The sequence below is a fragment of the Chelmon rostratus genome, chromosome 17 (assembly GCF_017976325.1).
Source record: "Chelmon rostratus isolate fCheRos1 chromosome 17, fCheRos1.pri, whole genome shotgun sequence".
Lineage (NCBI taxonomy): Eukaryota > Metazoa > Chordata > Actinopteri > Chaetodontiformes > Chaetodontidae > Chelmon > Chelmon rostratus.
The window spans coordinates 16,142,579-16,169,801 of record NC_055674.1 but is presented as its reverse complement, the minus strand read 5'-3'; the positions used below and the strand labels follow the sequence as shown (position 1 = coordinate 16,169,801).

General features: G+C 44.3%; 1 protein-coding gene across 2 annotated transcripts in view; it reads right to left on the bottom strand.

The window, feature by feature from the left end:
• Positions 1 to 1,246: 1,246 nt before the first annotated feature.
• The window catches only part of LOC121620491 (trinucleotide repeat-containing gene 6A protein-like), a 38,669-nt gene continuing 12,692 nt past the window's right edge, over positions 1,247 to 27,223 (bottom strand). The window contains exons 4-26 of one of the 2 annotated variants that reach the window (XM_041956543.1): positions 21,456 to 21,789; positions 20,561 to 20,608; positions 17,281 to 19,344; positions 16,971 to 17,160; positions 16,285 to 16,757; positions 15,935 to 16,066; positions 15,646 to 15,807; positions 12,810 to 13,010; positions 12,418 to 12,584; positions 12,173 to 12,250; positions 11,736 to 11,903; positions 10,276 to 10,395; positions 9,998 to 10,126; positions 9,511 to 9,609; positions 9,203 to 9,377; positions 8,828 to 8,974; positions 8,144 to 8,314; positions 7,915 to 8,055; positions 7,617 to 7,724; positions 7,201 to 7,431; positions 6,954 to 7,024; positions 6,513 to 6,652; positions 1,247 to 6,320 (exon numbers count right to left, since the gene is read on the bottom strand). In XM_041956543.1, the coding sequence (XP_041812477.1) occupies positions 5,972 to 6,320; positions 6,513 to 6,652; positions 6,954 to 7,024; positions 7,201 to 7,431; positions 7,617 to 7,724; positions 7,915 to 8,055; positions 8,144 to 8,314; positions 8,828 to 8,974; positions 9,203 to 9,377; positions 9,511 to 9,609; positions 9,998 to 10,126; positions 10,276 to 10,395; positions 11,736 to 11,903; positions 12,173 to 12,250; positions 12,418 to 12,584; positions 12,810 to 13,010; positions 15,646 to 15,807; positions 15,935 to 16,066; positions 16,285 to 16,757; positions 16,971 to 17,160; positions 17,281 to 19,344; positions 20,561 to 20,606 (5,562 nt within the window). In that variant the 5' untranslated portion in view covers positions 20,607 to 20,608; positions 21,456 to 21,789 and the 3' untranslated portion in view covers positions 1,247 to 5,971. The remainder of the gene's footprint in view (positions 6,321 to 6,512; positions 6,653 to 6,953; positions 7,025 to 7,200; positions 7,432 to 7,616; positions 7,725 to 7,914; positions 8,056 to 8,143; positions 8,315 to 8,827; positions 8,975 to 9,202; positions 9,378 to 9,510; positions 9,610 to 9,997; positions 10,127 to 10,275; positions 10,396 to 11,735; positions 11,904 to 12,172; positions 12,251 to 12,417; positions 12,585 to 12,809; positions 13,011 to 15,645; positions 15,808 to 15,934; positions 16,067 to 16,284; positions 16,758 to 16,970; positions 17,161 to 17,280; positions 19,345 to 20,560; positions 20,609 to 21,455; positions 21,790 to 27,223) is intronic. The other variant, XM_041956544.1, reaches the window with a different exon arrangement.

Sequence of the window (27,223 nt, the reverse complement as noted above, 5' to 3'; positions counted from 1 at the left end):
TCCCCTTAAAACTACAACACAGTTCAGATGGCAGAGAACACTAATGGAACGAAATCACACATAAGCATTTAAAAAAAAGGATATAAATTGTCAGAGATGTTACAGATTGAACTTTTATTTGTTCCTAAGAAACAGATGAGGAGAAAGAAAGACTCCTGGAAGCAGCCACTAAGTCACTGTTAGTCTTTTATTGAGGGTTGTACCCAAGTTTTACAGCTTTGTATGACGGCTGCAGGAGCCAGAGGGTTACAAACAGTAATCAGTATACGAGTACAGCCAACAGAAGACCTACTACCTACTACTCTACACCTTAGTACAGATTCTCTTAAGAGCACTAAAATCCAGAAAAATAAGAGAAAAAAAAAATACAGAACAAACCAAGCAACAAAGGAAGGAGAATAAAAAGATTAAATGAAACCAAACAAATAGACAGCATCAGAGGAGACATTCATTTAGAGCACACTGGAGTTGGTTTTCTATACCTTGTAATATCAGGCGACTTCGTTTTTGTCAATTTTTATACCCATACAAATAAAGATTGTCCTTCAAAAAGTGCAGTTTCCCCCAAAGTTTAAGATAAAATCCTTTGATGACCCGAGGAAGACATTTGAAAATAAAAAGGTACTTCCTGTTTTGTTTGTAAGAGAGGAAAACTTCCTCTCCTTGATTATAGACACTGTACGTTTATATTCTCATATATATATATATATATTATATATAGTTTCAACAGTCTCCCAAAGCAATGTGCATAATAGGTTTACAGGTGATCCAACTACACACTGTGGATTGATAGAATCTCTATAAAAAACATTGTAGTTGTGTAAAATTTGCAGTTTCACCGGCCTCACTCCCCTCGGCGTATCGAGGAGGAGACGAGCTGTGAAAATAAAGAAATGGACTTTGCAAATCTTAACCTGTCCTCCTCTCCTGCTACAACTGGCCCGACGGTTGCTAGGTAATAAAGGTTTTTTCAGTTTTTATTATTATTATTAGTAGTAGTACGATTCAACGATGGCACAACATGTTTGAGGAATATTATTGGGAATCCCATCTCAGCTGTGGTTTAAAAAGTTTTTGGGATTTTTTTTAGTTTATTTTTTTTATTTAAAGAAAGCAAAAAACCCAAGGTGGACATGGAAGCCTGGGTTCAACACTCCACTGCATAGTCTCTCTGAGCGACACCCACCCCTCCCCCTCTGTACTGTAACCCGCCCCACACCCCGATAGCCCGCCCGCCCCACCCGCCCACATCTTTGTGCTGGTTAGACTAAAGCTTTTCAGGGTTTGTTTGTGTGTATTCATACTAAATGTAAAATGACAAAAAAGACAGCAGATTCTCACAGTTTTTGTTTTTTCTTTTGTTTGTTTTTTTGTGTTTTTTTGTTGTTTTTTTGTGTCAAAATAGCCTTAGCTCTTTTGATCGACATTAGAAGCCGTTGGGTGTGTGTTATGATATAATATAGCATTTGCTCACAGGATAGTTAAGTCAAGAGAAAAACAAAGAGTCACATTATTTTTTCTTAAACATTAAAAAGTAGTAGAGTATCACCAGCCAGCTTCCCTCCTCTCCTACCCTCTTTCCTTCCTTCCTTCCTTCCTTCCTTCCCTCCCCTCGTCTGGCCCTGTCGGGAAGCTGCTTGGCAGCCCTGGGGATTGTACATTGCTCGTGGTGGTTTTCACTTACTGAAAAGGTTTTCCTCACATCATCCTCTTGCAAATGACATTTTTCTCTTCAAGCATTTAACATTGTCCAGCTTTTTAAACACACACACACAACAAAAAACAAAACAATCCCTTTCCTTCCCTCTCACCCTCCCTCCTCGATTTGGCATGATAATGTGTTCAAACACACACACACACAGTACGAGACGGGGTTTTTGCATCTTCCCACCAAACTAACACACACACACACACACACACATACACATACATACACAAACAGCAGATTGGACAAGACAGAAACAAAGCCAGATTAAGCTGGAAACCAAAACAGTAACATCAACACTGATGAGAGGCGTTTTACAGCTGTCGCTTGTCCCTTCTCTAACAGCAGAGCAACGCTGCCTCCTGAGCTGCTGATCAGGGGTCAGTTACTGTCCCGCTAATGGTTGGGGTAAAGATACTGAGGAGGGAACAAAGCTGCCCCCGAATCAGCGCTGGAAGAGAAGCATCGACAAAAATCAGAATGAACGAAGTGTAAAATAATTTCAGCAAGAGCGGAAAGGGAATCTAGACTATTTAGAGTTCACTTGCTCCGGACCTCCTGTCAGTTTTGCGTTTCCTCTCCTCTAGTTAATCTTAGGAGTTGGAGAGGGAGAGCTGATCCTGGATAAGCCAGCAAAGAGGCAAGTGTAACTCCGTGTCCCTGAAAAAGCCAGGAAGAACCAGCCGATCACAAGTCACATCCCCTCGCCTGAGTCACTACGGGCCAACAAGAAGCCTCGCCTCGTTTCAGTCAAGCTACAGACACGAGCAACTCCACGGCAACAGCCACCAAAGGGTCACATGACATCCAGGCGTGGCCACAACAGTAGTCGAATACTTATTCAGATACAAACACGACGAGCAGTGGTCGCTTTACTTGATTTTTTTTCCGTGCTGTGTTTCCACGTTTGAGGCTGATCGGGCGCCAGAGAAGGCAGATCGAGGCTCCAGCCGTCGCTTATGCTTTAAACCGTTTTCAGCTACATTCTGGCTCAGCTCAGGCGGCGAGGCGACGTCGCCGCTCTGACCAGCCGGCCCAGTGAACAGAGAGAGGTAAACCTGGAGAGGAGGACGACGACATCCTCCTCCCTCTTCTGTCGCTCCCTCACTGGGGCCAACAAAGCACCATCTTCTCTAGTCTCAGCAAACACACACACACACACGACTTCCACTCAGGTTGACAACATGCAGCCACACACACACACAAGCTTTACCCTGTCACAGTACTCTCACAGATACACCTTCTCCCTCAGACAGAGCTGAAAATCCAAACTACAGCGCCGTAATCACCAGCAAGCTGTCCGTCTCGGCTTTGCCCTCCGCTCGCTCGGCCTTTCCTCTAATCCACCCAAGTGCAAAATCCAACGCTCCTCAGTTCAATTTGTCAAATTAAGTTAACTCACAAACAAATGACAAACATGGTTCAGATGTTCCACTCGATAACATTTGTTAAACAAGACAAAAAAAACCAAATACAAATAAGAGATAGATATATATCGTTTAAGCAAAGAGATCTGGAATTAAGTAAACTAATGTTTTGAATTATTTGGTAGAGAGCAGTTCAATACTGGCACACACCACTGTCAAGTCTGGCTAATACTCAAGGTTCTGTCTCACTACGTATGCTTTGAAAGTGTTAAATATTCACGGCTAAACTGAAAAACACAACTAAAGCCAACGTTTCGAGTACTTCTGAAATTAAAACCTATATCGGAGGGGGGAAAACACACACACACACACACACACACACACACACACACACACACACACACACACACACACACACACACACACACACACACACACACACACACACACACACACACACACACACACACACACACAAGCTCAACAGGCTTAACAAAGAATAATTACACAATGAAGAAAAGAAATTAAGGTCCATGGCTTCGCTAATGCTGACTTCTCGTTCACACTCTCTCTGAAGCTTTTGTTTTTCCCCGGATATTGTGCATCATAGTAACTAAACAATCACTGGTAGGTAGGTGAATCGGTTATTCACACGAGTACTTTGTCGACAAACACCACTGGTGGATTTACATTCACACAACCACGACTCCCCCCTCCCCCCCTCCCGTAACCCAACAGCTTCCCCTCGGCGGAGGAGCTCACATCTGCCGGTACAGAGCATCCTCACACACACAACACACACGATTCATCCGGTCAGGAACTTCAGAAGGGTACCCCCACCCCACCCAAAGGAAAAAAAACCAAACAAACAAACAGTACAACAATACAATCATATTCTATTTGTAAACAGGTAGAAGCCACTTGACTTGTTGTTGCATCTTCGGACACAATTAGGATCAAGGCAATGAAATGTGGACGACTTTTGCACTGTTAAAATAGTCAACTTCAACCAAAACAAGATTTTAAAAGTTTTTCTTCTTTCCTTTTTTCAAAACACCATTTGTGGCAATGAGAGTGATTAAAAATAAAAAAAGCAAGTTAATATTTCGCATTTTTGTTGTACTTAGAGACATTTAAAACATTTTGAGACACGGGAAAAAAAGAAAAAGAAAAAAAAAAAACGCCTCTCGGTAGGCCATGTGAGAGGCTACAGTATGCATAGATACAGATTCGCCTTTCTCTTGGTTTATAAGTCTGACAAGACAGAACATCTTTCCACTGACAGTCACACATCCACACAAGAAACACTCCCCACTTTTGATTTTTACATCAGTGGAGTGGAGGACTGGAGGAGAGGAGGAAGAGGAGGAGAGAGGGATGCTGGGATTTCTACAGCCCATCCTCCACCTCCCCACATTAGGAACCCCCCCCCCCCCCCCCAAAAGACAGCATATTGAAAGCAGTGTGTTGAGCTTCTCCAGCTTAAAGCAGTTATTTGGCAGAGAAAAAAAAAACTTACAGACCTATACATAGTTTCAGTGCTAGAAGTTGGATTTTCCTTTCCTACAAGGAGTAGTAGTTTTTTTTTAATTCACCTACAGGGGGGGAAAACTGGCTTGATTTCCTGAGAACCATTGCTGGTTATTTAGCAGACAAAGAGGAATAGTTCAAATAACCAACGCCATGGCCAAAAACACTGATCCGAATTCCCAGAGTTACAAAGCATCGTCTTCATCCTCAATAAGAGTTTAAATTTTTTGTTGTTTTTCTATTTGTTTTATACATTTTTAAATTTTTTTAAAATCATTTTTATTTTTTTTTTGAGTATTTTCTATTTTATTCCATCTTCTCTTTAAAATGAAGAATGAACACACGTTCCGCCTCCTAAGTCTTGTAAACAAGAGGTTGCAGTGTGGCACCTCCAAAACATTGAAAGCCTATTCTGAAAGTGCTGTTCCTTCCCCCAGGCCCACGAGGGGGCCAATGGGAGGGCTTGCTAGATAGGCCCCGCCTCCTATATTAGGGCAGGCGGGGCTTGCTAGTCCCAGCTGCGGCTACAGTCCTTTGCACTGCAGAGCTCAACGTTCTTTAGTTTTCAAACAAAATTGGTGCAATACTTTTTAATGTCACTTTTACTATCACCAGATAATCCTCCTAAGTCAGCTTTTATTCTTCTTTAACTATCTGTTGATCTTGAACTCCACGACAACGCAGTAAGGTAGGCGTGCCAAGGCAGAGAGGAGCGCACACATACTCATCCACACACGCAATCACACATATACACAAAGTACTTGCACACACATGTGCGCGTGCACACGCATACACACATACGGTAAGGACCTCAATGAGTAAACAGCTACACTGGAAAAACTGGCTGCTCCCTCTATATTGCAGATTATATATACTGAGAAAAAACCACATTCAGTGCAAAGTTAAAAAAGCTCATACTCCAACATTGTCAGCAAACAAATGCAAAAAAAAAAAAAAGAAAACAAAAAGAAAACGTTAAAAATGAAAAGAATTGGAATTCAAATAAACATGACAAATGAAACAAAAAATATATATATATAATAATGAGCTCGATTGAAGCTTTTTTCGGTCTGAAAGAGCACTACCTGGAAGCAAATATCCATCCGTTCACATTATAGAATTGGCCTGCATGATTCAAGTATTCCGACTGATATGTTTTTGGGCTAAAACAAAGTGGACATATGTGCAGAGAGAGAAACGTAACTTGTTTTCCACAGGGGAGACCCCGTTTTGTTGAATATCTTGTAAGTGAGAAAGAGTCCAACTAGTGCCATTGCGTTTATAACTACTTTTTTTTTTCATTTTCTTCTGCTGATTATTGATAATTCTCTACTGACCCTTCCTCTGGCCTGTTTGATTGGCAGGCGGTTCACATGGAGTCCCCTCCTCCTGTCAGGTGATCCACCGGGAGGAAGGAGCTGATTGGAGACGGGCTGCTGATCCTCCCCGCCTCGGTGCCACTGGGGCTCCCCCACAGGCTACTGGAATAGTTGGGCCCACCCCAGAGGGAGGAGCTGTGGAGATCGCTGCTGTTCCACTGGTTCGGTTCAGGAGCGCGGCTGGGAAAGGGGTGAGACTGATCCATTCTGCTCTGAGAGGAGCCAATGGCCTGCCAGCCAGAGGAGGGAGTGGCCAATGACTGCCCTTGTGCAAAGAAACGGTTGATTTCCTCCTCGCTGGCAAACTCAGCCAGAATAGTAGTGTTCCCCAAAACACACCTGCGAGGGATGACAGATGAGACAAGTGTGTGTGTCAGAGAGCGCTCCAAAACGTCCACGATCAGTATGTTTATTTGCACTCAAGAGAAATCAGCCAACAGATACTAAACATGGCAGCACAGTTAACGTAGTGTGTTATACGTGTGTGTGTGTGTGTGTCTGTATATGTGTGTGTGTTCCAGACGTCCTTACATGTGCAGGCTCTTCTGGGCCTTGGCGGCCTCATCCTTGGAGCTGTAGCATACCACAGCATTACCGTGCGGCAGGTTGAGGTGGAATGTGATCAGAGGGCCATGCTGCATGCACAAAGTCCTCAGGGTAGAGCCGTCAATCTGTGACACAAACACACCAAAACACACGGACACACGGACACACGGACACACGGACACACGGACACACGGACACACACACACACACACACACACACACACACACACACACACACACACACACACACACACACACAAGGGACAGACACTTGTAAGGCAACTGCTGACAAATATCATACACAAACATTTCCTCAAAGAGTTCAGCTTGCTAAATATGAACTGACAAATACACTCTGAACTAAATTCAAAGTGGGGAAAAACTCTGTAAAGGATGGCAAAAAACAAAAATGTTATATTTATGTACCTGAGGTGTGAGATTTTTCAGAACAAGCCATTGGGTTCTCCCTGAGCTGCTGCTGTCGCCCCAGCTGGAACCTGCCAATGCACACAGTGTTGAATCACAATCATGTCCTCTAGCCGTACAACTACAATAAGATAACTGTGCCATGCTTGTCTAAGAGGTACATCGTGTGTTTCTACATAAAGGCAAAGGGATTTGGCCTGTTTTTTTTTACAGGTTGTACAGTGTGTGCATCCCCCTCTGCTCTCACCAGGTGTGTATCTAGACTCAGAGGAGCCCCACCCTCCCAGCCTCAGGGCAGAGCTGTCCCAGCCGGAGGAGGCAGAGCTGGGCTTCTGGCTGGTGAGGCCGGGTGGTGGTCTTGAGGGGGCTGCCACAGACAGCGCCTTGGAAGGCAGGGGGACCTTCCACAGCTCATGGGCCAGGGAGGAGTTGGACACAGAACCGCCACCTGGAGACCACTTTGACTCACTGGGTCTGGCTGCAAGGAGAGGAACAAAGTGAAACCTTTTTACATCCTCTTGTCCATTGTCGCAGATTACCTTACAGATGCGGGAACTTTAAATTTCTCTCCCTCTATGTGAAGATCTTTAGGATTATTTGGCTCGAGAGACGGAGGAAAGAGGACGAGACGGCAATTGCTGAATTGCAAACAGGAACTCCTACCTGAAGTGCTTTGTGCTGTACTGGTGAGGGAACCGCTGTGGCTGGAGGCACGAATGGATGACCAGGCACTGTTAGAAGGCATCGTGGTGTTCAGTGATGAGGATGGCCCTGGGAAGCAAAAAGAGAAGAAATCTACTCACCTGAAACCTTCAATTGCCTTGTTAAATGTATTCAGCTTTCAGCCTTTTTTATTAATTAATAACAAATAAGTTGATATATGAGAACTAAAGCTCCAAGATTTTTCGCTCAGAGGGCAGACGACTAGTTTGTGTATGTATCATGCATGTGTGTGACCTACCGTTGTTCCTGTCCCTGAGGTGGTCTGTGTCGCGGACGGTGTTGATGGAGAGGTTGTTGATGACACTGCCGGGGGTCACATAAGGGTCAGTCTCAGGGTCAATGTTGGGGTAACCTTTCCAAGGCTCCCCGGGCCGGAACTCTGCAGACACATACAGACATACAGCGATTAGCAGTGTGCATTGTAAACATTTTGTTCTGCTTGTTTGTGCGATTGAAAGCAAGCGTACCTGGGGGCCAGGTGACAGTGTTTCCATGGGGCGGGGGAGAGTTGGCACGGGGTGGCCAGCCGTCGCCCACTGAGCCCATTGATTGGCCGGGAGGACTCAGGGGAGATGGGCCAGGAGACAGGAAGTCATAGAAGGGAGGGTCCTCCAGACGCAGCCCAGATGACATAGCACCTGTGGGACGAACACACACAAACATGAGGAGACAATCATGCAGAATAAAAGTCATAGATGTGGTCACACTTATGTATGCGGGTCTACTCCATGGTGCCATTAGAGCATTATACAACTGAATTTTTTGAAATGATTTCTTACGATGAAAAGTTTTAAAGAGTACTAGTCAGAATGTATTCTTTATCAGCATGAAAGGGAAGAAGAACCCAGTCTGAATGGCCACTGCAGCCTACAGATTTCCATCGAACGTTGCTTGACAATAAGTAATTTCTTAACGAGGAGAAAAATTCAACAGGATCTGTTTTGCCGAACATTTAGCACAGGGAAATAAACGTTCTTCTAAAACGTTTATTTCCCTGTACTACTACTGTATTACTGCAATTTCACTTCGTAGGGCAGCTTAGCTTGTGGTAGTTAATACCCCAGGATGTACATGACAGCCTCTCCTTGATAGACAATCACGACATAAACACCTCCGTAATGTGACAAACACAAACACAGACTCTTGTTTACCAGATTTGCTGTTCTGCTCCAGAGGGTCAGCAGCCCAAAGTTTCTTCAGTTTGGACTGGGGAGGCTCTTTGTAGCTCACAGCTCCGCCACCACTACTACCCCCACCAACCCCCATGTCCAGGGATACATTCAGGTTAGAGTTCAAGCCTGATGGGAGGGATGGAGGGAGAGAGAAAAGAGCAGAAAGAGAAGAAATTAAGTCAATGTGAATTTAAATATGATGAAATTCAATGGAAACAGTCAAAACAAAACTGTAATTTACATGTTCTGATACATATTAAAGGCAAATATTCACTCTTAAATGTACTGTCATTGCAATTTGGGAGAATAGACTGATTTAATTTTGAAAATTGACTCTAACAGTAACCAACTTACTTAAAGGGAAGTTGCTGAAGGATCCAAGAGCAGCAGCATCCTTCTGCATCTCAGGGGTATTGTGGGACAAGTAGTTATCCAGGTACGGTTTGAGGGGTGGGGCCTGTTTCAGCAGGGAGGGGTCCAGATGCCGTGGGGGCTGCATCATTGATGGAGACGAACCAATAGGACGTGTCTACGGACAGGCGGCAGGAGGTTAGAGAAACCAATCAATGAGGCAACACCACACAGACAAAGTAAAAGCTCTTACATTTTGGGTGCAATGTTTCAGAGGGTTTTACACACAACACACACACACACAAACACACCTGTTCAGTCTGTCGTCCCACAGGCATGACTCTCTGGCTCTGAGCCTTCTGCTGCTGCTGCTGTTGCTGCTGCTGCTGCTGCTGTTGAAGGAGGAGACGCTGCGAACAGACAAAAAAGGAAAATTTGAGTTTGCTGAATGTTTTTGTATCTATGTAATTTTTACAATATTTACTGCATTATACTGCATAATTCGAAATATTTGTGCATAGACTGATGGAGTTTGAGTCTGATAATACTGCAAGGTATTAAAAACAAGGTTCACTGACTATGTGTTTAAGTGCAGATAAAAAAAAAAGCTTGAGATGTTTTCTGTTTCTGCACACAAGAAATTATATTTAGCCATTTGTATTAGGGCAAACCTCATTAATTAATCACTCATTAATGTCATAAGCTTACTGCAACACAGTACTGTACATAAACCTACAATAATGCAGAAAATGTCCTTTCTGCCTGTGTGTAAGTGAATTAAAGATGCCTTCAATCTACCTGTAACTGGTTGAGCTGGTTGAGCTGTGACAGCTGGTTGAGTTGGTTGAGCACAGCCACCTGCTGAGGGCCAAACAGAGGGTTCAGACCTCCGTTACCGCCTGGGTACTTCAACAGGGATGGAGGGACCTGAACACAAACAAGATTTCAGGTTTAGTTTATATAATGTTGTTCAAGCTTTGATTAACCTGTAGAACCCAAACCATGGATTAACACTGTGTCCACGAGCTATGGTCTGACTTGAATGATCTGCATGTGTTGGTGATGGTGCATGGTACCTGAGAGGGCAGGATGGGTGGAGGCACTTGGTTACGAAGGTTGGGTTGGGGGGTGATCTGGGACTGGGGGCCGCCTCGGCCCTGTGCTACGCTGCTGCCACCCATCATAGGGTTTACATTCTGTGCAGGGAGGACAAAGACAAACACAGAAAAAGATCAAACGACTTTAAACAAACTCCATTCATAATGCAATGTTTTACGGGGACAGAAACAATCACAATCTGTTGGTGGGCTTTGAGACCACAGGCTTTTAATGAAACTGACCAGCGATAACAAGCGATAACTTGTGGAAATGTCGGATTAAATTGGAAAACGCCATTTCTAACATAATTTCTATGGATGACCTGCTAGAATAGCATTTGTGTAATATTTTCTATTCTTTCTTGTTGTTGGTATCTTGGGATCTGAGGCCAAAGATCTCACGATAACATCCTCTTTAACCTTCCACACTCACCTGACGAGCGCCCCCAGAACTAGAGTGGGCGGGAGACGGCCCAGAGTCGAGACAGGGGATAGGCTGAGCAGAATTGGATGGGGAAAAGGTCATGCTTTGATTGGAGGAGAGCTCATCAGAAGCTTGGCTATCGTAAGCAGAGGAGGAAACAGACAGCTGCAGAAGCAAGGCCGGGTGCACAGCAGATGGACGGCAAGCACAGAGGGACAGGAAGCGCATCAGCAGCCAGAGAAGTACAGAGAGGGAAGGAGAAAAGAAGGAAAAGAGTTAATTTTGCAGAAAAAGAGAGGGAGGGGGAAAGAGAAAGTGATGCAGGACAGAGGAAACAATGGGAAAGAAAGTGAACAGTGAAAGAAAGGGTGACAGAGTGAAATGGGATGAGTAGAGGCGAGGTACACAATAGAGAGGGGAGTGCAGTCGAAAAAGAGACGGTGGCACCAGAGGATAGGAGTCAGGAAGATAGAAACAAAGATAAGAATGAGCAGCGTTTAATGCAGAAGGAAAAGCAGCAAAGCCAAACAAACCCACAGCAGCTTTGTACAGAACTATCTAAAGGAATTATTAATTATTACTGCTTTTACAAATCACTTGCAAAAACTATCAATTGTTGTTCCAAAGAAGTGTATATATTTCATTTGCTTTTGTTGCTCATAAGTGAAACAGACCAACTAATAATTCATAATAACATCATGCAAACAGCAAGTATCAAAGTCCTTTTCGATACTGAACACATCAAATGTAGTGTGTCAGAACAGCCACTGTGGGGCACTACAGGGCTGAGAGAGCACTTCTCAGCCAGACATTTGAGGCAGATTACACACAAGAGACTCTCTTCTGTCTCCACACCTACCTCATGATCACCACAAAGGCGGAGAGACTGACCAAACCTCTGTCTAGTAATGTTGTTTATAACAGTGTACAAAGTGCCCATGCAACCCACCTGCTGCACTTCCATTGCTGTAATTCCATGTGTGTCTTTGTGTGTGACATTTATTTGTCTGCATACCTTGTCATAATAAGGGCTGCGATCCATGGCAGACTCCTTGTGGAGCTGGTGTCGAGACCCAGGGTTCTTCCCCATTACTCCATTGAAGTCTCCCATACTGCCCATGTCCATGCGCTTGTCCTGCACCATCCCTGCTCCTGTCTTCATGGTGTCGTCGGAAGAGTCTCTCTGCGAGGGCAAAGACAAGAAAACATGACTAAAGAGACTGAAAAGCAGCAGTCATTCATCTAAGAGTATTATGCATTTGAAGAACTAAACAGTAATGCAAATGCAGAGAAATTGCATCCTTGCATATGTACAAAGTTGGATGCAACCTTTGGATGCTTTAAATTGGACAAGTTCCTGGTGGAGACTACACGGCTAAAACACAACCATTTGAAGATAGTGAATTTTAAAGTGAGGGAGAATGACAACAAAACAACAGGAACAGTACTTACAGAGAAGTTCATGCTGTTGAACTGGTTGATGAAGGGTTTCATCCAGGGTTCGTCCTGTTTATTGACTGGTTTGTTCATCTGAAACATTGCACACAAAAAATAATTAATTGGAGACACTTATCAGGATTGCCTTTTGAACATTTACTTTTCAAGTATTTCTGCAGAATCAAAATCATTTATTTCAGAAAAACAGCTCTTTTTTTTTCAACATCAGATGTAAATGTGCACGGCTGAGGCGAGCAAACCTTGTAGGAGCCTTTATGCTTGTAGTTCCAGGTGTTTTGTTCATGGGACCGGCTGTCTTGCTGGCTGTTGCTCCACATGCCAATCTCCACCTCCTCTTCCTGGTCCCAGCTATTGCCCATGGACACCTCCTCACCACACCATGTCTCCATGGGCTTGGGACCTGGAGCTACAAAGACGGACAACGAAGAAACTGAATACCAACGAGTGATTGTACATAGTTCTATAGCTCATTTCATTGGACTTCCTACAGGGAAATTCTCTCTCCTGCCACTTTGCACAAGAGTCAGGGTTCAACATCAGCCAGGACTGTTATCATACTTATCATACATACATTATCATACTCTTCCGATGCAGGTTTTTGCTGAATAGTCATGCTCATGTGTGCACCTACCAGACTTATGCTGGCTGCCCCATCCAGAGCCAGAATCTCTGCTTCCCCTGCTGGGTTCACCCCTGCTGGGTTCATCCCAGCTGGAGCTGGTGTCCATTGGCTTCCCCCAGGCAGACGTCCCGTTGTCCACTGTCACAGGTGGAGCACTGGAAGGCTCCCCCCATGTCGAGGACTCCTTCTGGGGGTAAGGCTCACCCCAACCTGGAGGAAAAAAGGGAGGTAACCAAAAGACTGAGGATATATTTTCCATGGTGTTGTCTGAAACCAATAGCTTGTTGCATTTAAGTAATTTATCAGAATCCTTATTTAATACTCAAACAACCATGCAGCAATCTTTGACAACACTGTCCATATCTATGTGCATTTTGATCTGACCGTAAAGAGGCACCTGATGCTACTGTGCATAAAGTCACAATGGTCTCTCTCCACTTGCCTGCAGCTAGCAGCAACATCAATTATCACAATATCCTGTACTGCATGTCCACACACAATGAAATGATCCTTTAAATTTGTCTGATTTCATTCCAAAGGGCAAAGGCGGGTGTCTAACTGTTGGCAGAACAGTATACATCTCAGGAAGTGACATTTATCAAGATACTTGTTTGCTTGTTTTTATCGCGGTATCACAGCTCTCCTCATTCAGAGACAACAGTTCAGGCTTGTTTGGACACTCAGAGTTGGAGAGTGGGTGGATCATGAGGAAAAGGTGGCATCAATGCCCCTAATTTAAATATGTAAATGAAAACAATCTGTCTTAGACCCTAGTAACATTTTCATATTACAACGATGCTGCAAATTTTTCCCTGCTGAAATCAGAGAACAGCGCTTGAGGAGAGAGCCCTGCTCATGTCCCTGGGGAACCCCGCGTCACCTTGCTTATGTAAGAGTTGTTTACTTTAACTCCTGTGGGTGTGTAGATGTGTGCACGGGCCCCCATACCCTTTCAAATGTGAGACTATGTGTGCTCAAGTGAGTGTAAGTATGAGTTCAAAAGGATCCTGTTACAGCTGACTACCCAGACCTGCTACTTTCTCCCTTCACAGGAGGCATTTGGGGAGATGCCAGGGATATCTCCTGTAAAAATAGGACAGATCATGGGGTGGCTCCAGTGTCCCTCATGTGACTGGGCATGCTCACACACAAGTGCGCACACTTAACAACACATATAAAAAATGCACAAACAGACATGCAGAGGTAGATGCATAAACACAAACTGACACATACACACATGTTATAAGGCAGCTGTACACATATACTATACACTCACACACAAACAAGGCTGCATGTGAAGCTGTTGCAAACACAAACACCCACTGACAAACTGTAACCCTAGCCTGCATCTATTGCTCTGTTTCACCATCTACGTAGGTGCCTCAGTTGACCTAATAAAAGGGGGTTGAGAAACACAATGTGTGTTCTGTAGTATAAGAGTTGTATAAAAAGTAGATTTTAGTTGCACGTCTAACAGCAGAATGAAAATTCTATTATTTCCAGGACAGAATCAACATTTGAGTCCAATTTTGCTTTTAAAATTGTTAAAAAGTAAGTGTTTATCTCATCATCTGGTGTATTCAGGTACTTCTTTCACTCATTATTTTCTCGCAATTTATAATGTTTCTGCACTTCAGTGTTCACAAAAATAAAACCAGACTGAACTAACATGAGTCAAAATTTACAACCCGATTATTTTCCTCATCACAGTAGCTGCTTAGTGTGCCCCCACCCTTCCTTGCCATCCACTTTGCTGCTCCAGTTAACTCACTAGGCAGCAGCCCTGAATAACCCTAACAGCCCCTCCTCTCTTTCCCCTTCTCAGCCCACTTGTACAGAATAGCTGCCTAACTCTTTTTAGTATTCCCATCTTACACTGGAACCATTCCTATTCCTAAGTCACCAGACCTCCTCCTCGACCACTCTTGGTCTCTCTCTCTTTCTCTCAAACCCAACAAAATCCAGTGTTTCAGTAAGCAGAATTGGCGGCTGAAAGAGAAAGGGTGGAGGAAAAGAAGCGAATGAGAGGAGAGAAAAATCGATGCTCTTAGCATTCCAAAGGGATGACTCAACCGGCTTTACAAAAAGCCCTCGACATAGACAACACCGTTGGGAGATTGGGAGAGAATGGCTGTATGTGTTTGTTTTCTCTCTCTGCTTCTGTGCAAATTGTGTATGCTTTTGAATGCATTTGTGAATGTGTGTGCATCTACACTTTGTGTTGTACTGTCTCAACCCTTTTAAGACCTTATTTGAGCTATCTAAAAAAGAGTGTGTGGGTGGGACTTGCACCTTTTTATCCCTTTGTAAGGCTTACAGACTGCACCAGAAGGCCTGCAGCTACACGCTCGTACCATTTTCATCATGCCTCAATATGAAAGTACATATAAACAATAAAAAAAACATTAATCTGCAAGCTAATATAAGAGTCACCGTATTTGTCATAACTGTGTTGATAAAAGTATTCCTGCAGGCTAAACAACACTAAAAAAATGTAAATAATGACAATATCTGTTGTAATCTGGTGGACTATGAAGGGAGCAGTTGTGACTCAGTGGTGTTCGACTCATCATCTTTATTCACATGTATACACGTGTTGGAGGCGTGTGGGCTGTACTCATGCCTATTTGTGTTTTTGTAGCCAAAGCTGTGTGAAAGACTGCATGACTGGTTAAACTAGTGAGTTTACATTTAGTTAATTCCTTATTTAGTCGTTGTATAACATAACTTTGTATTGTACTGAAACAAAAACAACAGTGAGAATTATTAGTAAGAACAGGCTTCATCTGGCCTCTGTTTGCTCTGTCTCAAACATACAGGTGCATGCATACATATTTCAACTTACCAGAACTGCAGCTTTTTTCCTGGGCAATAGGCTGCATGGGCTGAGGCGCATGCTTCGAGTTATGTGGTGGTTGGGACTGGTGCTGAGAGGATGGGCCTACGGCCTCCTGGTCTGATTGGCCAGTCCTGTTCCACATGTTGACAGATCCACCGCTGTATTGGCCTAAGAAAAAGGTTTAATTAAATGTTGAGTCATTAGCTGAAAATGAGAAGCCTGGATTTCCATGTGTTTTTGTTCAGGTTTTGCAACAGCTCTTTCTGAAGAAATATATAGTGGGCTGGGTGTTTACCAGGGTCTCCCCAAGCTGCTGTCCCATCATCGATCTCCATCCTCCGACGAATGGACTCTGGAGAAGGCTCTTCCCACCCAGTTGCCACTTCCTCCTTCTGACCCACTGTGGGCATGGGGCCTCCGAGCCAGCCTGACAGAAGAATAAATAAGAATAAAGATGAGTCATCAATTGTATGTCCTCCCACTCAAACTTTATAGCTATGCAGTGTCAAAACGGCTACAATTCAGTGTTGGTAGCCCATAGTCTCTCTTACTAAACACTAAAACACAAGAAAACTTTGCTCATACATAATGGACAAAAAATTCTTGTTCTAGACAGTGATTCTGATAGATAAACCTGTTTACTACCTGTGGGCTTGTTAGGGCCTTGATTGCCTCTGGACGTGTTGGATTCAGGACCTTTTCCCCACTCGCTGGAGGGCTTGGGATTCGGCTCACCCCAGTTCTGGGCTCCGTGGTTGTTCTTCATAGGCTCACCCCAGCCCTGGCTGTTAATCTGAGGACTGGATTTGTGGACTGAGTCGCCCCAGTTGGAACTTGGGTTTGGAGTGCTTTGGTCTGGAGTATTTGATCCTCCACTCCCTACCCAGGTGTTGCTGCTGCTGGTGTTGGTTCGGCTAGGCTCACTCCAACATCCAGAGCCAGACCGGTCGCTGTCGCTGTCCCAGCCCACTGAGCCTGCACCTTTTTGGTTCTCCCCCCAGTGGTTGCTGGCCCCTGGTCGGGAACCATCTCCACCATTACCCCAGCCTTCACTTCCATTTCCACTATTGGAACCCCACCCCTGCTGCGGTTTGGGTGCATTAGTCCATGTATTGGACCTAAACAAAAGCAATGCAGGTGATAAGTTAAGTAATAATGTGTAAGGTAGATAATAGTGGTTGCTAAAAGCAGAGAAAATTATATGAAAATGAAAAGCAGTAAGGCATAACATTAAAGCTATTGAAAAAAATCACATCTTCGTTACATTTAAGGCAAACTGTATTTCTGCATCAGTATAATCAGTATTCCTGTAATGCTTAAACATGAATTACCTGTCATCTTTGTTATTGCTCCAGGTGTTACTGGTGTTGCTGCTCCCCTTGTAGCTGGATCCATCATCCCAGCCACTCTGCCCTCCTCCTCCACTCGCTGGGCCTTTGCTGTCCCACCCAGAGGTTGTTCGGTCTCCCCAGCCAGATCCTCCTGTACCTGGGCCTGAGCTGCCCGGCCCACCCCCCCAACCTACAAGAAAGAAAGGGAGATTAAGTATTTTTCAGTTTTGTGTTGTGCAAAAGAATTTTTTGTGCTAAATTTGAATTAGAATTTTTGTTTGCATTGCTTTCACACATATTGTAGCCTTACCTCCAGAGGTCTGGGAGGGAGCTGCCGGTGTTGTTGTGCCCCAGCCGGAGCCTCCGCCACAGTGCTTTCTTTCGTCTCCTCTGGGACCCTGGTGCTGATTGTTAGAAGTACAAGTGACATCCCAGGCGGTGTTCTGCCGTATGGGTGTCTGTCCCCATCCAGTGTTGGACAGAACCCTCGGGTCCAAATCGGCCCGGGACACAGCTGGCAGTACTGGTGCAGAATGGGGGTTATGGGGGTTACCTTTTCTGCGGTTTCCCCCTTTTGGCTGGCTGCCTTCTCTGTCTAAGCTGGATCGGCCGCCAGAACTCTCTCCACTTCCCTCGCTTCCTCCAGAGCGCCCCCAGCCTCCAGTGACACTACCCAAGGCATGGCTTCCACCTCCTCCACCTCCCATGCCCATGGCGTCATCCTCCAGGCTCTTCCAGCCATTGTTGGCAGAGCTTCCTTTATGACTTCCAGCATCCGAATTGTTGTTACCAGGAGTTGTTGATCCCCATTCTCCATTTGACATCTTGTTGTTAGATGTGGAAGAGGACGATGAGGACGAGGAAGAAGAAGACGCGCTGCTCCCCCAGGGACGAGGTATCCCTGCTGGAGGACCCATCGTAGTTTGGTTGCCATTTCCTGGTGTTTGGCCTGCAGAGCCTGGGATCTGATTTGAGCCAATACCCCAGGACAAGTTACTCTGGGGCTGGTTTGGGTTATTGGTGGGCCCCTGGTCCCAGCGTGGGGCCCCAGTGTTATTGTGGTTATTATTACTCTTGTAAGCAGCAGTAGAGGAGATTTGGGGGTTCCCAGCCTGCATTAAGGCAGGGTTTTGGGGGTTCACAGTGTCTGCATTTGGGTGGCCCTTGTCTCCAGGGTAGGTAGTTGCGCCCCAAGGCGTACCGAAGGCCCCAGGACCTCCCAGCTCTCCTTGGGGGTGCTGGGGGGCTGATGAGGGGTTTCCATTGGCCAGCGGACCCCCATTCCCTCCTCCCATAGAGCCCCAGGAACAATCCCCACTGAGCTGGGGTGAGGCTGTAGAGTTTGGTGGACTAGAGGTCATTGTGGCATTAGTAGTAGTAGTAGTAGTAGTATTCATCATCATAGTGTTATTTGGTCCATTTGATTCAGTGTTAAGGTTGGTGGGCTGTAGGCCACCATTTCCACTGTTGCTGCTTCCTAACACCTTGCTGCTTGATGTACCATTATTCACCTCAGTGTCTTCCATCATACTGCCGTTGTTTGGAGCTGCCATGCTACCCCAGTCCAGCATGGGACCCTGTTGGGGAGCTAGACCCAGTTTGGAACTCATCCCCTGAGCCTGTGGAGGACGTTGGCCCTGGGACACTGGGCTTGGGGTTGGATTCTGCGGCCAGGCACCGTGGTTGGCATTTGGGTTTAAAGTGTTTGGGTTTAACCCTCCATTGATGCAGGGCGTGCTTCCGCCGGTGGTGACCATGTTGTTGCCTGACTGGGTGCCCCATACACCACTATTATTGACGGGCTTGTTGTTGTGGTTACCCATGTTATTGCTGCCAATACTGCTGGACCCTGCCACGGAGTAGTGGGAGGGCCCGGTGATGTTATTATTTCCATTACTTGCACCGCCAATGGTTCCGATCCCGCCACCAATTACTTGACGACCGTTGCCGTTGCTGTCTCCATTCACTGAAACGCCGACCATCATGGCAGAAGTCACCATAGACGAGGAGGGGGAAGAAGCCGTAGAAGACACAGAGGAAGAAGCATTTGCTGACATCATCATCACTGTTGTCACAGCGGCGAGGTTTTTCTCTGAGCCGATCGAGGAGCTAGAGTCTGCGTCCATGCATTCTGACGCCAACTCAGGGTCTGATCCTGACCCGCAGCCAGAAGAGGAAGAAGACGAGGAGCAAGAGAATGAAGAGGAGGAGGGAGGCCAGACAGAAGAGTTAGCTGAAGAAGGGTTGTTGGGTTTGTCGGTGCTTCCGTCCACTAGGACTTTGCCCCAGTTGCTGTTGCTGTCACTGCTGCAGGGAGAGCCAGAGGACCAGGGGGAAGGCTCATACTGCGAGTCCAAGACAGGATGCTCCAGACCTGAGAGAGAAGGGTGGATACTGTTAGGTTGGAGCTTCAAGTTTTAGAAAAACAGCAAATTTGCTCAAGCATTTAGCAATGGTGCTGTTGAATCACTGTTAAGAAATTACACAATAGTGAGGTGTACTATATTAAAAAAAAACAACAGATGTGGTTTAAATTCCCCTCATTCACTCTCGCTTTGATATTTTTCTTTTCCCTCCAACCTTCAGTTGCCCAACTGTTCTGGATGTGATCAGAGCCAAGCCTGAGCCTGGACACAGCTGCCACCATTTTGTCACTACAGCAGGACTCAAAAGCATGCCATTCATGCATGCTAGGATTCGGGGAGGTTGAGGACGACCATCAACAGAAGAGAAGAGGAGAGATGGAGGGAATGGGGGAGATGGCAATTGAGTGTGAAAAGAGGTAGGGATGACGGAGGAAGTGAGGGAAGGTGGTGGCAAAGGAGAAGAGGTGGTTGCAACAGAAAACCATGGTTTAAACCTTGCTATTTTCTCCAAATATAATAAAAGTGTCTGAGAGCATCTGCATTCAGACCCAGCATGTCTCTAAAACTAGACTCCAGAGACCACTTGTGATCTGATTTTGCTTGCATTGCCATTATGCACACACTCATTCAGTCGTAACAGAGAGCGTCTGAATTTTCAGTGCTACAGCAATCCTCTGTGTATAACTGCTTTATTGATCAGCATTTGGTTGCAGTCTTTGTCACTCAAACAGCATTCTTACAGCGGGGACACACCGACTCAGCACTGTTATTATCTGAGAAGTCACACTTAATATTCTTTCAGCGTCACAACAGCTACTGCTTATTTCTTTTGATGATTTCTTCACCAGCTATCTCCCAAGACTAATTACGAGTCTCTTGACTGATTGGTTAGCCATCTCTGGGTCACTCTCACTTGAAATGTCTCTCACTTGCACAGCCTCTCTTTCACATGAACTGGTTGCCAGCTCTCCATGGTGCTTATCGTGTTCACTTGCCAAGTCTCCTCTTGCACCCTCTCACACCCACTTCCTCACTCACAATCATTCATCTCCCTCTCTGTGCGTCTCTGTGATACGGCATGAATAAAATGTATCGTCTGTCAAGGTCAGGTCAGACTGAGTCTACCTAGTCCGTCGATCACAAAGCAGAGAGCCAAAGTTAAGACACGGGGAGGAAAAACGAAACGCAGGAGAACTGGGCAGGAAGAAAGCAATGTGTAGTCACCTGTTTGATTAGGGGAGTGGCTGACGGAATCCCGAATGGGAGCCATGCCTGGAAACAGAGAGAGGAAAGACTGTCAACAGACTTAGAGGGAGTTAGAGATAGAGCCAGAAAACATACTCAGTGGGGAGATGCTAGAAATATTTAGGACAGATAGGACATTCAATGAGAATCAAGCAAACAGAGAAGAAAGAGTGCTAAAGGACGAAGGACTTGTAAGTAGAAGAGCATAGCTGGACAGACCCTGTTAGTTGCTGAATCCAAATTAGTTGTTACAATTGATTATGCAGATCTTATTATATGAAAAAAGCAATAAATTACGTATGTGTAATTCTCAGTGATTCTGAGCGTGATTTGGTGCTTACTCTAAAAAAAAAAAAAACTGATTTTTTCTCTTGAGCACAACAGTATGACTGCATATAAACAAATCATCGTGTTCCACTTAGTTTGCTGAATATCGCAGTTCTGATAAATTTAGAGCAAAACAAATTCGTACATATTTCAAATCCTTAAGATATTTATTAGGTTTTTTGAAATCACTGTTGCAAAATTAAGAATTTAATTCAAAGGCCACATATTTCATATGAATCATGTTTAGAATTTATTGCAGCCTATTGCAAATTGGAGACTGGTAACTTTTTCCAACTATGTGGGGTACAAGTACGAGTAGAAACTCATCAGCTATGAGCAAGAACACACCCACATTTGAACATTAATTGCCATTTAAATTTAATTGTACAATTGTTTTCTTGCTTTTGATCAAGAATGGGATTACTGGCAGACAGTGTGCTTGTGGAGGCTAGTGTCCCTGTAAGTGTTTGTGAGGAAAGAGACAGATCTAACTGAATGTAATCCACTGCTGTTTGTTCATACTCTGTTCTCTCTTTTCATGGTTTACCTGTGAGTGGGGCTTGTGGATGTGGCTCCTGGCTGGTCAGGAGGGCACCCCCGGGTTGAGTGGAGAACAGGTGACCTCTGGTTCCCAGGACGACAACGGGGAGGTCAAAGGTCAAAGCTCAGAGGGCACAGCCTCAAGGGTCTGAGGTGAAGAGGCAGGGCTTGTCAGAGCGGGCAGCAGGCTGATCAGGCCCCCTTGGCATTGCTGAGGACTGTATGTATGAGCTTTTGTGTGTGTGCGCGTGTGTGTGGGTGTGGGTGCGTAGGTGTGGGGAGGGGGAAGGGGAGGTGTGGTTTAGATTTAGGACTCTGCCTTGACTTGATATGCTCTGGCACTGCAGAGAAAGACAGAAAGAGACAAACAGGAGAGGAAGACAGTAAGTCCAACATATTGCATGCTCATCATCAACAACTTCAAATAAAATCATCAGTTTTTCTAAAGCATTTCAGACATTCAGCACTCAGATGTCTCATGGAACATGCTCTTATATCAATCCACAGCTATTCTGAAATGCATCTGTGACATAAAAAAAGAAACAAAAACAACTAAAAACAATGCCCTTTTCTTCTGAAATACTCCTCACGAAACCTAGTTTATAACAAATTGTGCAACCACTGATGACCACTGAATGCATCAAGTATAATCAAACCACTGTACAGTCACCTATGGGAGGTTTTGACTCGTCTAGCTAGTGAAAATTTGCATACTGGTGTGCACTTACCAATAGACAAATAACTGTGGTTAAAAAATAATAAGTAAATAAAGAAATTCCCTGTGACAGAGAGCCGATCACCACCAGGAGGTTTGCGGTGGGATTGTGTCTGGCATCACAGAAAATGAGAAAATGGGTTTGCTTGACGGTGTCTTCACTGTGAGCAATCTCGAGCAGCCCCACCCTACACAAACAGTCAAAGATGAGCACTGTTCTTATGGTCTGCACATGCCATCTCCTTAGCCTTGATGCAGTTATATTTTAAAGGAGGTGCAGGCCAGCTCAAGTGGAGGCTACAGAATAGGTATGGGTGCCAATTCAATGATATTATGGATATTAATTAGGAGCCTTTTTGACCCAGTGAACATAGCCTTATCCGTTCCCTCTGCTCTCTCTCTCTTTCTACGACTGAAGGAGACTAATTATTCTTATCTTTCCTTGCCCCTGATTAGAGTACGCTTGAGTGTGAGACAAATATATGTCAGCTAGGTTAGTCCGAAAAGTAGCATGAAGAAAGTATGAGGGGAAGACTGACCACCGTACACCCTGTCTTCTTGAGGAGAGGGTGAATGTGTATGGGTTAGACTAGATTAGGGTTACACAACAGGCTTAAAGCTGGCAACACTGCCCTAGGACACCATGGCAAGCAAAACCTCTTATCCTAGAGCAGAGAAGGAGACGTAGTAAGGGGACAAAGACAGCAACAGACAGTGAGAGAGGTAGGAAAAAACAATAAAAAGAGGAGGACAAAGGCACAACTCAACAGAGGGGAGGGGGGCATAGACATCCTTCAGTAAAAGTGGACCAGTGTATTTGACAGCAAGAAGTAAAGTGTGTGTCCACGTCTCCTGACCTTTTCTTAGTGCAGGTTAGCAAGTGTGTTAGCTCTCTCTGCCTTCTGCAGCAATACACGGGTCTATTTATAAACCTTCAGTTCAAATAGCAACCACTCTGTTCACTAGCCAATATGATAAGAGAGCAAACAAACCCGCGTCCGGACAACGAAGAAGCGTGCAGATGCAACGAAGCATGCGTGTGTTGCAAGTTTGGGCATGTGTTTTAAGTTGTATTGATTCTAATTCAATGTGGATAGGCATGTTTACTGTGGTAAGAATAACCTTATTAAAACAACAGCAAAATAATCCAACTACTCCAAGTCATATTAAGGAAAAAGCAACCGATGCTATAAAACCCTACATGCTGACCAGATGCACTTAACTGAGGCCATGCTCCACCTTTGTTAACTCGCAGCTCACTAGCTAAACCCGGGCAAACTGCCAGCACCTAAACATCAAGTCTGCCAAGGCTGCTGAATCGCCTTCTGGAACTAATAAAAAAAACAGACAGCACAATGATATCATCATTACAAAATACTCTGTCAAGAAAGTGGCCCAAAAGTATAATAAGAAATACTATTATCCAAAAGACAAGACAGCTAAGGAACAGAGCAGAAAGGTGGAGTGTTGACTGTGGAATTGACCTGCTCCCTCTGGCAGCCACAGCACTGAAAGGGACAAGCCCCTTCCAGCAACCGGAGTTGTTTACTTCCATGGAGCTTGACTCAACCTTTCTACATGGAAAGACCTCTGTCAACCCTAAAGCATCCCATTCAAAGCGGCTATGCAGGCTGAACCACTTATCCTTTTAAGGCAGTGCAAACCAAAGTAATGTACTGTAACGCGTTTGACACATTACTTGAGCAATTATTGGCTTGTGGTGCACAATTTCTGGGAAAATAATGATTTTTCTGACCAGTATTGAAATCTAAAGTGAAATCCTTTTCCATAAATTAAACTCCCAGACTGTACTGTTGCCTAAATAATATTGTGTATATGTGTCTACTAGAGTCGAAACCATCTGTCAATTAATCGATCAGTGTAACGACAGAAAAATAATCAACAACAATTTTGCTGATCAACTTACAGTTTGCATCACTTTTCAGAAATGCGTCACATATGCCAATTCTAGTTTCTCAAAGTGAGGATTTGGTTTTTGTCTTTGTGGTATGTGATAGCAAACTGAATACCTTTAGGTTTTGGATTATTTTTCTGACAAAACAATAACAAAAGTTAATATGACTAAACTAATTAAAACTCAAACGTGGCTGCTTATATATTTAGCTAGTGATTACAACACACATCTGTATTTCTGATTAATCACAATTTGAAAACTTCACTCAACACTGGTTTGCATAAGCATGTTCTTTGCCTCTGCTCAGTACATAGAGTACAGTTTGTTCCTCTTTCCCCTGAGCTTCCATCTGAGAACGGCTTTCATGAGGGCCCCTGGAGTTGGCAGCAGCTCGACTGCTGCTATCATCTTACAGACAGACAGAGCGGGTTGAAGGGGGAGAGGGAATACAGGGACAAGACACAAACACAGCGAGTGCAGCTGAGGGGGTGAGAGAACGAGAAATGTAGCACACAGAATAGGGGAAATAACAGATGATGCCGAGGTAAGGAGGAGGGAAGAGGGAAGTGGAATGTGAAAAAGGAGGGACAAAGAGGCAGAGGCAGAAGAGCCTGTCATTGAAGCTGATGTGAGAGGAATGCAGCTGCAGCTTCTAACACGTATAAAAAGCAAAGAGGTCAACTTCCTGAAGGCAGCGGCACATGAACCAAGTACAATGTGTACTCCTTTTAACAGGCAGAGCAAGAAGCAAAGAAACTTAAGTGTGAAAGAGGCAAAGCGGCCTACATGCTGAAACTCATAACAGTGGAAAAGGATCAATAGAGCTAACCACTTAAGTGTTTTGGGCCTGTTTTCCACTCTACCTGTTACATAGACTAACCTGATCAGTAGAACAGAGATTAATCTAAACCAAGATACACCCGAAAACACATCAATGGTTGTTTTTGTGCATGTTTGGTCACCTGTAATAAACACAGGTATACTTGTACGGACATTGGACACTATCTGAGTGTTTGGAAAGCCTTCTTTACCGCTAAGTAGCAGGTGGGCTGATACAAATTCAGAAGGCAGTAAACATACGAACAGAAAATCAGACATTGTATGTTTTGGGTTCAGACGTAGCTCAATTTGCCTGATATTGTTTAAGATCATTTGTTCCAAGTTTAGAAAGAAATAACAATAACAAACAATTACTGGAGACACCCTACAAATGGACAAACAATGCATTTGACAAGCTTTGCACTGTTTGACTTGACTGTCTAAAACACTATATGCAGTGACTGTCAACTGAACATTGCTTTTAGCTAAAGGCACTTTTCACATGTCCTGCTGTTGCTATGCAACTGCAAAGTCTATTTGAAGCATGGTGCTTTGTTACCAAAAGCTGACATATTCTTAAACTTCATTTGCATACCAGTGAAATACATCAGGGCCTCAGCAACAAACCTCAGTAATATGAATATGAAAATAATGGTTGAAACAAGAGTGGGCGGTATAACGGGCATAAAAAGCATAGACATGCAACATAGTTTGGATTTGGCTATGCAGAAAATGTCACATCACTTCAATCGCAGCACAACCATTAGTGCACTCGCTGTACTTCGATTTTATGTTAAACACACTTGAATTGTAAGAAAAAGTGGCTGAAGGAAGAAGGGAGAAAAGGTGCAGAATATCTGACAAAAGTTATGTTGGAACAAACATTACTCGTACACAGCCATGTTTTCTCATCCTCTCATCCTACTTGGGTAGCACCGTTCCTGCTCCAGGTCTGACACAAGCACACTGTCAAACAATCGTCATACTCAGCCATGATTCCCCAAGATGGGTTAATGAAGTACTTGTTAATTTTGAGGATTTGCATACATACAGTGCATTATATTATAAATTCTGTTTAATTTCATCTTGGTTCGGGCAAACCAATCCCAAGTCTGTTGTCTGGAACTAAAATAACCAGGAAAGGAGCTCTTGTTAGGGAAGCCTCTGTTGTCATGACAACATTCCTAAACACAATCCCCATGTCTCTGGGCTTGTCCAAGCAAGATGACATCAGCGCATGCCAGTATCTCTCTGTCAATTATGCAAAAACCCTTATTAATCAAAACAAAAGCTGTGGCGAAAGCAAGCAGGCTGCATCTTTCCTGCTTCAACTTCCTGTTTCAGGTGAGCTCAACATGAAGGACTGAAGAGCATGAGGAAGTGTTGCGCCATTTACTGGAGTGCAGGTGTTATTGTGTCAAACATGTCTGTGTCCCTTCCAAAGCAGTATGCTGTACATCAGATTGCACATGCAGTGTGAGTGTGTGCAGGAGCAGATAAGCGCACTTGTCACGTGGTCCATCACCATCATATCAACTTTGGGAGGATTTTGGAGGGGCTACACAATGTCACAAAATAGTGAAAAATGTCCCTAACAAGTTCACAGAACCCAAGGTGATGTGTTCAAAAACACTTGTGATCTCATACAAACATTTCAAAAGCCCGAAACGTTTACTATCATATAGGGCAAAGACAAACTGGAAAACCTCACATTTCAAAAGCTGTAATCAGACACTTCTCTGCATTTTTGCTGGAAAAATGTTCAAAATGATTCAATTATCACAATTGGTGCAGAATAATTGTTGGTGCAGCTCCACCAGTGTGTGGTGAAAAAAAGAGTTATCTCATATTCCTACTGGATTTAAGACCAGTGATAATCGAACTGGTGCATGCTAAAGAGCTTCTGACAACTGAGGGCAAATCAGCCTATAGACTCTAGCTATGGTAAGCCACTGATAAGTATAGACACTGAGTCTTTCAGAGGAACAATGATTGCACTCTTGTTGTTGTATAACCATTATCTGGGGGAAGAGCTTCCATGACGATAAATGGCTGTGCCAGTTCACAGTTTGGTACTACAGAGACTTAAACTCTGAACTACTCGTCTCTTTGTACTGGTACACATCACCAAATCTAATAATATATTCAGAGGGTGAGACTAGAGGAGGTGGAGAGGAAAAATAACAAAAGCGAGAAGCAAAGATAGTAATTGAAACGAAAAGACACACTCAAGGTCAGAGATAGACGCTATCAGACTTCCTGCCTACTCTAGCCATGACAGTAGTTTCAGCTGTAATAGAAGTAGGCTCGTACAAGCGGGACTCAG